The sequence below is a fragment of the Anarrhichthys ocellatus genome, unplaced genomic scaffold (assembly GCF_004355925.1).
Source record: "Anarrhichthys ocellatus isolate YVR2014 unplaced genomic scaffold, GSC_Weel_1.0 scaffold1723, whole genome shotgun sequence".
Classification (NCBI taxonomy): Eukaryota; Metazoa; Chordata; class Actinopteri; order Perciformes; family Anarhichadidae; genus Anarrhichthys; species Anarrhichthys ocellatus.
Genome location: NW_022281697.1, coordinates 1 through 10,214, shown reverse-complemented (window position 1 = coordinate 10,214; position 10,214 = coordinate 1). Strand labels below are relative to the sequence as shown.

The 10,214-nt window shown below is 40.8% G+C and overlaps 1 protein-coding gene across 1 annotated transcript; it reads right to left on the bottom strand.

Annotated features, from left to right (window-relative positions):
• Positions 1 to 5,290: 5,290 nt before the first annotated feature.
• LOC116377828 (fasciculation and elongation protein zeta-1-like) lies at positions 5,291 to 9,864 on the bottom strand. Its single transcript, XM_031839568.1, has 5 exons — positions 8,858 to 9,864; positions 8,154 to 8,234; positions 6,704 to 6,779; positions 6,545 to 6,610; positions 5,291 to 6,300 (listed from the first exon to the last, which is right to left on the bottom strand). Exons 1-5 carry the CDS (start codon positions 9,158 to 9,160, stop codon positions 6,284 to 6,286), a joined length of 543 nt encoding a protein of 180 aa, XP_031695428.1. The 5' UTR covers positions 9,161 to 9,864; the 3' UTR covers positions 5,291 to 6,283.
• Between the last annotated feature and the right edge of the window lie 350 nt (positions 9,865 to 10,214).

The window sequence follows — 10,214 nt, the reverse complement described above, 5'->3', positions numbered from 1 at the left end:
TCTGTCTTGAGGAGGTTTTAACTCTTTCACTCTTTCAGTTTTATGAGAACATGCTAAATATTCCTGTAATCATGTTTTTAATCAGGCTACCAGCAAATCTGAAACCAGCTCTAACAAAGCACAGAAATCCACACTGTGTAAGAGTGTGAGGATCAGGGGTCAATAGGGGGAGTAGCTCATTGTGGCCCTGGGGCCTCCTGCTAACTTAATCTGGCCTCCATGAACTCTTTCAGTCAGAATCAGAATCAGAACCGTTTATTGCCATGGTATGTTGAACATACAAGGAATTTGACATGAAGGGAGGTGCAAACATTTAACAGTCAACAACTTGTGGGACAATGGACTTATAGGCTCATTATGTTTGTGACAATAAATGTTATTTTTCACTTTATCTATTGCCAGATGTTTCTTTGACTGTACTAGTGAAGCCTCATTCTAACATGAGTGCGTGTCGTTGCAGTGTGATGTTCCCGTCCACCTGCAGGACAACCAGAGGAAGGAGAGTCTCCGCTCGCAGACAGTGTCCATGCTGCAGGGACGAGCAGGTGACACATTCAGATCCTCATATTCAATATTGTGTGACCGATATTATGGGTTTTAAAATTTTAGTGTATAGCTTTCTTTTATATGATGATTTTAATGTAAAGTGTCTTTGAGAGTCATGAAAAGCGCTCAATAAATAAAATGTATTATTATTATTAAAGAAGTCACAGTGTAAACCCTCCAGAGAGTATTAGACAGGTTTTAGTTTGACATCCTGTCATGTGTTGCTCACCAGGTTCAGACTTTGACCCGCAAGCGCCGGCGCTCTGCTGCTACTGCAGACCATCCCCAGAAGAGGAGGAGGAGCTCCGTGGCCGGTCCTAAACCTGCTGAGACTCTTCCAAAGCCTCGGGCCACCATCCTGCCTGCAGACCTGCCGGTTGCCTCCAGCATGGCCCCCGGCCCTCCTCGACTCCACTGCACCACAACGGCCCTCTGATCCACAACCGCTCTGACGAAGAGTACCAGCAACTCCACCACCAAGTTGTGGACAATATGCGTGTGTTGTGTCAAAAATCTATCTGATGATTATCACATTTTCTAATCACTTTAGTTTTTCACTCAATTTATTCCATGTATAAACTTTTTAATCTCATGTCTTCCTCTCCTCACAGGTTCAAGAACGGCCGTCTGCGTCCGCACACCTTAAATCTGGGACGTCTCATCAAGCAGAAGGTCTGGGAGAGACTGGACCGTCCCACGTTAAAAGAGACAGTAGACAAAGACGGACGGGTGCACGTGGACGTCTCATCAAGCAGAAGCTCTGGGAGAGACTGGACCGTCCCACGTTAAAAGAGACAGCAGACAAAGATGGACGGGTGCACGTGGACGTCGCATCAAGCAGAAGCTCTGGGAGAGACTGGACCGTCCCACGTTAAAAGAGACAGCAGACAAAGACGGACGGGTGCACGTGGACGTCTCATCAAGCAGAAGCTCTGGGAGAGACTGGACCGTCCCACGTTAAAAGAGACAGCAGACAAAGACGGACGGGTGCACGTGGACGTCTCATAAGGGGTCGGTGTTCATCCTCCACATTATTTTGTGGACACTTCGGAAGAACCAAAGATCTAAGACCAAATAATGATCAAATAAGATCATAACCGTAAATATTATTGTAGTAAATGTTTAAATGTAATAGTTTAAGTTAAGTTAAGTTTACTGTTAAGTAACAGTGAATGCAGCTTTTGTTAACAATGTTTTTATTCAGCTTCAGCCTCAAAAGTTCCTGAAATAATCTTCCAGAACACAAACAGCCTCTGAAAACCAGCTAAAGCACCTTCCTCCACCCTCAACCTACAACCTCCACCATCATCCGGAAAAACAAACTATCTTAACCTGCTGCCCCCAAAACGACTAACCCACCTCCACCTTCAACCTCTGCCAGCAACCTGCACCTGCTGCAGATTCTGGCCGACAGCTGAGGTCGAACATCCACCTACAGGGGGGGGGGGGCAATTATTTTTCCCAAGGGGCCACATGAGAAACAGGGACTGTTGTGGAGGGCTGGACCAATAGACTGAACTCAATCCTGCTCAATATTATTCCACCTCTTTATAAAAAGCAGTACATTGTATGGTCTTGATGAGCTGCGAGTGGTAAGAGTACATTTTATGATCAGTGGTGGAATGTAACTAGTATATTTGCTTAAGTACTGTACTTATGTACAAATTCAAGGTACTTTACTTGAGTATTTCTATTTTATTCAACTTTGTACTTCCACTCCACTACATCTCAGAGCAGCGTCGGAAATACACGAGGGCAAAGGGCAAAACTGCCCCTAAGAAATATAAATTTGCCCCTGATATCACCACGAGAGAGTGGCAAAAAAATGCTCCCATAATTTCCTCTAATAATAATGATAATTTAATGAACTTGTGAAAAACATCGTCGCCTATACGACTACATTATTCAGTTGCCATATCATTTTTTTGATTTTTGCCTTGACTGATGTCGCGTGTGCGTGAAGAACCGAACGTTCTAAACAAGTAAATAAATGGAGCGCTTCTTAATCAGACCTGTGACTGCGAGACTGCGGTCAACTCAGCAGACACTTCCATGTTAGTGCACCTATATGCTGAAGTTCACGGTAAACACATTCACACCGTCAATTAAGATATTTTACTAAGTAAAAACTCTGAACTGAATTTGTACCTTCAAATGGCACATTTTTTAAAATTTTAAGGTGCTTTAGAAATGTGTTTCTCGAAAATTCCACACAATGACTAATGCATAAGTTCAGGACAAAAATGGGTAATATCACAATATTTGAGGTGCTACAAAAATATCTTTCTCAATAATTCCATACAATGACTGATGTATATGTAATCAAGGCATCGTTGACTTAATAATTGTTAATAGTTGTTTAAAAAAAATGTAATAATAATAAATAAACAAATAAATAAGAATAAAATTGAATATGATTGTCTGATTTATGTTTGTTTTTTGTTCAAAAAAATCTAAGAAAACACTTTGAATCTGTAGACTACTGTAGTCTTATTATTGCCATTTGATGACATTTGCTCATATACTGTAAGCCTAAAGTATATTTATTATTTTAAACAAAGGTTAAATGTTATTTCAAAAGTTTAAAAAAAAAGTGCATTTGGGAGCATTATCCACACCTGCACGTGAAGGGAGAAGAAATCATGTGCATTTCACTCTCAACTGTTTTAAAGTCTTGAAAACTCACCATGCAGTGCCCCTAACATGGATGATACCTGTGGAGGTGTTCAACTGATGGTGTGGCTTCTTTCAGGGTGTGCAGCTGGGTGAGAGTGTTATCTGCATCTGGCTTGAAAGAAACTGCAACTTTGTCATGAAAGCCTTCACCAGGCTGTACATGTGATGTGCAGAGAGGCCCTTGCCTTGCAGTTTGGTATTCAGATCATTCATTAGTGCAGTCACATCAACAGCAAATGCAAAATCTGTCATCCAGTTTACATCGGAGAGCTCTGGGATGTCCTTGCGTTTCTTCTCACAAAGCTCTTGAATCTCTGCTCTCAGGTCCCGAACTCTTCTACGCACTTTGCCCAGGCTGAGCCACCTGCCAGCTGTGTTCAGTCTCATGCTCCTCCAAGAGTGCAACAAACTGTCTGTGATTCAATGCTCGTGCCCTGATGACGTTAACTATTTTAGTTACAACATCAATAACATGGTTAGGTTTGAGCACATTCTGATGTATAATGCAATACAAAAATACCAAGTTCAGTTCTGGGTTTACTTCAGTCACTTTATCTTGCATCCGCTTCAAAAGTCCGACATTTCTCCCGTCAGATTTGGACAACCATCGGTTGTGACACGTGCCAGTTTGTCCCATTTCAGTCCCAGCTTGTGGGAGCATGCATCTACCTCCGTGAACAAATCACTCCGCGTCGTCCCTTTCATTGCTAGCGCCTCTGTAATCACGAAGTCTTTCGTTATCCCACGTACAAAGATGAGTAGCTGGGCTGTGTCGCGGACATCGCAGCTCTCGTCCAGAGCCAATGAGAAAAATTCGAACTGGTCTGCTTTTTTTTTTGCAGCTGAAGCTCCAGATTTCCCGCGATGTCCTCGATCCTCCTCGTGACGGTGCGCCTGGAGTCAATTTTGTGGGATATCACAAAGCTGGTCTTGGCGGCTGCATCCCTGGATGTGTGAAGTTTGGTAAAAAGACCTTGTTGCTTTAGCAGCTTAGCTAGCAAAGCCTCAGACGTCCGTTCCCGCTCTGCATCCGTCAATCTTTCGTATTTCTCCGCGTGTTCCTCTGGTAATGACGATTCAAATTGTAATCCTTCAACACTGCGACTTGTTCTCCACAAACTAAGCACGCGGCTTTACCTTTGACTTCAGTAAAGAAATACTTTAAAGTCCATGTTTTGTTAGAAACTCTGTGTCAGTCTTTCTTTTTTAACACAGGCTGACATTTTTGAGGGCTAACCGCTAACCGCTAACTCACATCTCCCGTAAACTCAGTTCGCCAACACATTGCAGTAACGCTGCTGCTCGCACACGTTCACTAACGTACGTAAATAGAGAAGAAAAAAAACAACAAAAGTCGCCTTCAAAATAAAAGCAATGCAGGCTGTGGCCCGCGGGCCGTACAATGCCCAGGTCTGACTTAGAGTAATCATATAATTATAATTATAACAGTGATGATGATACATTATGAAAATAATACAATGTATGACAATTATAATACGATATGATCCTTGCAAAAGCGAAATGTCAGTGAATGAATTATGAAATATTATGACACTTGACCTTATAAGTCATTCGAAAACGCTCTATAATGCGTCACTAATATTGTTATAAAGCATTCTGAATATTCATGAGTGCTACTAACCATAACTATGCAGTGTTAAAAGCAGATTATAAAACATTATAAGCATGTTTATAAAGCATTATAGATATTGACCTCGTAGAAAGTGCTCCCAATACATTCTTAAGAATATTTCTAAATGACTTGATTATGATTTTATAAGTACTAAATATAAAAAGGGAATGTAAGTATGTTTTAAACTACCTTTTGAATGCCTATGTTGCGTGGATGCTCCAGAAATAATTTGTTATTTGGTGTTTTTATAAGATCTTGTCCAGGGTATGTTGACTTTTTAGATATATTATGAGAAATATTAATTTCCCCAGAAAACCTCCATGCCGTGGAGTTAACCCTATCTCCATGAAAAGCTGCTGGCTGGTCTTCATCAGCATTGATGATGTTAGACGCCAAACTCAAAAGGTGAAGACAGAAAGAAGCAGATGCAGTCGCTGCTAGGGTAGAATGTTTATTAGAATTTGCGATTAGCGATGATTAGCGAGATTCACCTACATGGTGCAAAAGGAAGTCATAAATATGCTAATATGCAAATATGCACGCCTTAATTGACATGAGCTCATCTCATCACGGGTTTCCTTTGATATATCAAAGGAAAAGTCAGTGGTACACCTCCACGTGCTGAACAGGGCAGAATGACAGTAAACCAAAGTAGAAAATCAGCAACAGAGTTTATATCAAATATTTAGTTACAAATTAAAAGACATTTCAAAAAAGTTAGAAGAGCACTGGATATTCAGATAGTGAAGCCAAACAAAGAAGAAATAAAAAGCTTCATAATGCACTGCACTGCACCCGTAATAGTCGTGTGTTTCTTTTCGTCCACATGGAGCTACAGTACTAAGTTGGCAGAAAAAGGTGCATGGCTTTTGTATTCAAATGAGTTTTCATCTGAAACAATACAGGGAGATGATCACGTGTGGATGCATTCATTTTACACTTATACACTTATGAATCAATGAATACGACAATCAACAGAACCCAGTGGTTAAGAGGTCAGTTTATGAATAGCTGTCAAAACTTGGCAACATTGAGATTCTGTTAGAGGAAACAAAGAAAAGAGAGTGTAACGTATAGAAAAGAAAGCAACGATAAAGTTGTATCCTGTACCAAAGTGGTGTTGTGATATTTAAAAGCATGTCATGCTCCATTAGTGAAGTCCTTTTTAAAAGTGGGAGAAGCCGTCCCACTTGTTTGACTATTCGAATGGCAGCCATTTTGGGTCTGGCCTGAGCTTGATGTGCGGGAGGAGAGAGGGAGAGCTCAGCGAAAGGCAGTCGTCATAGTTGAGGTGAGTACAATGATGTCGATGGTGAGGATCCATGGTTGATAATGGTAAAAGATGGGAGGTCATGCAGCTCGGGGCCCGAGGCGAGGAGGGTTGGAAAAGAGATCTCTGTCCCACGCGGCCCCTGGCCTAGCAGTGCTTTAGGTAGGACACAAGACTGGAGAGGAACAACAGTGGATAATAATACAGATAAGTCTCTACTGGAAGAGATATAATAAAGTTACTTTAATGTAATGATTCTTATAGCAGAATGAGGAAGTTCAATTTTGCAATAACTGAATGTACAATGTGGCAATAGTCCAATCAGAGATGATCATACTGTCATTTTCACTAATGCGTTTACTTCTTTTGTCTTCCCTAAACTGTGTGGCTTTATATTTAAACTCATGTTGTTGTTTTACCTTTCAATATGTAGTCGGTTAGCAGTGTAGGCACCTTCTCACTGTCCTCCTTCATGGCATAAAGAACTAATAGGAAGAAAAACAAGATGGATCAACTCTTTTCAGCCAGTAATTGTTAGGATTTACCCTCGGTACAAACATTCTGGGCTGCATACTTACTCTTTGTGAGCATCTGCAGGTCGTCAACAGATGGAGGGGAAACTTTCTTCTCGTATGGAATAACTGTGTTTAGATACTGAAAACAGAGAGGTTCAACGTTCAGAGATGTCGACACAGTACAACCCGAGTACTTCAAGAAATATTTAGTGGGATCAGAGTCAGAGTGAGATGAAAAGATCCATTGCAGTCTCATATCTGTCTGTTCAATAGACTGTTAGGCTAACTTAACTTAGCTTTCAGACTGGAAATGGGGCAACAGCTAGCCTGTCTTCAGTTCTGAGGTTAAAGAATCTCACCTATGAACTGTGCTTATGAGCTCTCCTTCATTTCAGAGTGAGTCTTGACGGTTCAGTACCAGGCACAGTCCTTTTTTCAGTGTTTATGCTAAGCTAAGCTAATTTAAGTGAATATGTAAGTGAATTTCCCAAACAATTCCTGTCAGTAAAGCATGTCAGTCTGTACACTGAAATCAACTGACTGGGAGGTTAAAGGCACATTCATGATCTAAATGTACACATAAACAGATCCCAGACTCCAAAATACTAAGCACAATATTCAAACCTGCTATCACAACGTATTGTTTGGTCTTTTAAAGCTATAGTGGGTTATGTATTTTAGAAACCATTTTTGCTGATATGTATTGAAATGATATCCCAACAACAATCAATAAATCAAAAAAAAAGAAACAAAATCTTGAGTTGACAACACTGGGCTGGGTTTTTAGGATGGATCGTTTTAAAGATCTAGCGTAACTACTAAATCTAAGTTACAACTTGCTGTAAAATGATGCTGCTTTGTTTACATCCAGTAATGCCTGCAAAGACTGGAGCAAAAACAGACTTGCTGTATATTTTCAATAACAATCACATGAGAAACAAAAACTGCTGAATTAATTTACAAGTCAAAAAAAGCAAAAGCTGGGACGTTTCTTGCAGTGTACTGTAGCATATTGCTAACACTATCAACAGAGATCAAATTATGTACAGTAGACCAACCATCTCTCTGTATGACCTCATCTTTGCATTGGACAGGGGCAGTGGTGTACATATACTACTGCACTGAGGCTCGTGACCTTAAAGGGCCAGTGCACAGGCTGCCACAGCACAGCTGGTACAGCCCCTTCCTGCTGTAAATGAGTTACACTGCAGCTGTCTGCACTAACCTCACTATATTCAAGTAGTACTACTTTACAGTAGCAGTTTATTATATATCTTCAGTCTGTCATGGAGGTACATGTTTCTTTAAAACTGCAGCCACATTTTCAGATACATATAGCTATAATTAATAAATGACCTGCGTAGGTTATTCAGTTGAATCATCTGTGGGCATGTGTTTTTTGATTAACTTCATCATGGTAAGTCATTGTTAGGAAACACAGTTGTCCAAAGTCGAGTGTCTAACCATTGTGATTGCATTACATGATGAACTAGCATGTGACCTCTGACCTTACCTGTTTCTCATTCCCTGTGCTTCCAAATGTCTGTCTGATGCCCGTCTGCAGGATGTTAGACAGTCCCTCCATGCTGAAACGCTGCCGGTCACAACCAGGACACAGACACCGAGCATTAATATGACGTACTAATCATCACCTCCTTCACCGAGCTGATCTTTTACAGTACAGACCTCGCAGCACCTCACACAAACATGACATCACGGTGAGATGCTATTTGCTTTATTGTTTATCTTGCATCTGCGTCATTTAGCCATCTGTATATTCATATTACTTTAGTCATGCGGCCTCAGGTACCCAGCAGTCACCACAGAAAAACACTGCTGCTGCAATGCATGGCGGGAAAGTCCATTAGATAGACTGGACTGGGCTGTTACTGTATGCAGACCAATGGTCACTTTAGGATCTTTCCTGGAAGATACTTAAGAGGCTAATGGTCCTGAGATCCATTATGCTAACAGTCAGAGGGAGGGGGGGTGGGGGGGGGGGGGGGGGGGAGTTGTCAGGCACCTTGGTTTCACCTTTTTCTAATTTAACTCAGTGAAAACCACAGTGCACATTGGCACAACACCATAGTTGTGGCACAGTTAACATTGATGAGAGCAAAACTCTTGTGTGAATGGACTTAAAGTAAACACACTGACATCATATAAATAATTCAAAGGTGTGTAAAGCATACAAGGCCACCCTTCCCTGCCTCTCACCTTGACAGGCATGCTCCCTGTCTTCTCCGTGTTGCCCGTGGAGGTGGTATTCCCTCCGTTCACAGGTGCCGGCATCCCCCCCTGCAGGCTCAGGGCCTTGTCCCGGCGTCGGCGTTTGCTGCTGTCCCGTTGCTCCTTCTGCCTGTTCTGCACCTCCATCAGGGCCGTGATGAATGTGTTCTTCACCTCTTTCTCGAACTCCAGCTCCTCACGGCGAGCCAGCTGGCTGACCAGCTCCTCCGAGTACTCCAGGATGGCGGCCTCTACCCTTTGCAGCAGTTCGTCGAGCGCCGAGCTGGGCATCAGGCTCAGGCCTGCAGAGAAGATGGGGGGGGGATGGTTGGGTTTTATTTTGTTTCTTACACATCGGTTCAGACATAATGCTCTAAATCATTGGAGCAGTAGTTTGGTACAAGAGTGCAACAGGACTTATCAACAAAAACTGTCTTTACTAACAACACTATTTGGTCTCTCTGACTCTGTGGCATTATCATTCATTTACAACAAAGACCAAGAAAGGTGGTAACAGCGGTTTCACATGAGTCATTCCAAACTCTTTGTTGTCTTTTTGTCACATATTATATGTTCATCATGTGGGCAGTTCATTCACAGGGTGATTTTAACTTTACAGATTGTTTCATTGGAATCATTTGTAAAGGCTCCCGCTGCAGTGTTTGATAAGGAAAAGGAAAAGATTTGAGATTTATCTCATGACCCCACGGAGGGTCCCAGTCCTCAGGTTGAGAACCACTGACATTATCAGGTAATAACTCATGCCACTTAATCAAAATTGGAACTTGTATCATTATTAAAATGGTTCCATTGATTTGAAATAATGTTACAGTTCATATACAGTAGCCTACAGTACAGAGTATACAATAGGCTTAGACTCTCAATCTTTGCTGCACTAAAATGTTGATCAAGATTTATCTATTCATTTTTTAAAATCAAGCCAGTTGTGTGTTAAAATGAAAACAATGTATTTTGTCAACATTTCTGGATTTGTTGCATTTTTAAGTAACAAGCAAGTAAGTAAGTTATTTCTATTGCACGATTCAAAACCAGAGGTACAAGGTGCTTTACATGTGCACATTCATTACAACATGAATTTCAGGGAATGGTTATGTATAATAATTGTAAATACAATTAACATAATCAGCACAATATAATTATATGGTAAAGTATCTCTCTCTCTCTCTCTCTATATATATATCTATATCTATATATATATCTATATATATATCTATATCTATATATCTATATATATATCTATATATATATATCTATATATATATAGATATATATATATATCTATATATATATATCTATATATATATATCTATATATATATATATAT

Excerpts from the sequence above, each read along its gene's own strand:
- LOC116377828 (XM_031839568.1), bottom strand. The coding sequence starts at position 9,160 with ATGCCCAGCTCGGCGCTCGACGAACTGCTGCAAAGGGTAGAGGCCGCC. Across the intron at positions 8,235-8,857 it reads CAGGGAGCATGCCTGTCAAG|CGTTTCAGCATGGAGGGACT; the intron begins GTGAGAGGCAGG and ends TGTGACCGGCAG. Across the intron at positions 6,611-6,703 it reads CCTGCAGATGCTCACAAAGA|TTCTTTATGCCATGAAGGAG; the intron begins GTAAGTATGCAG and ends TCTTCCTATTAG.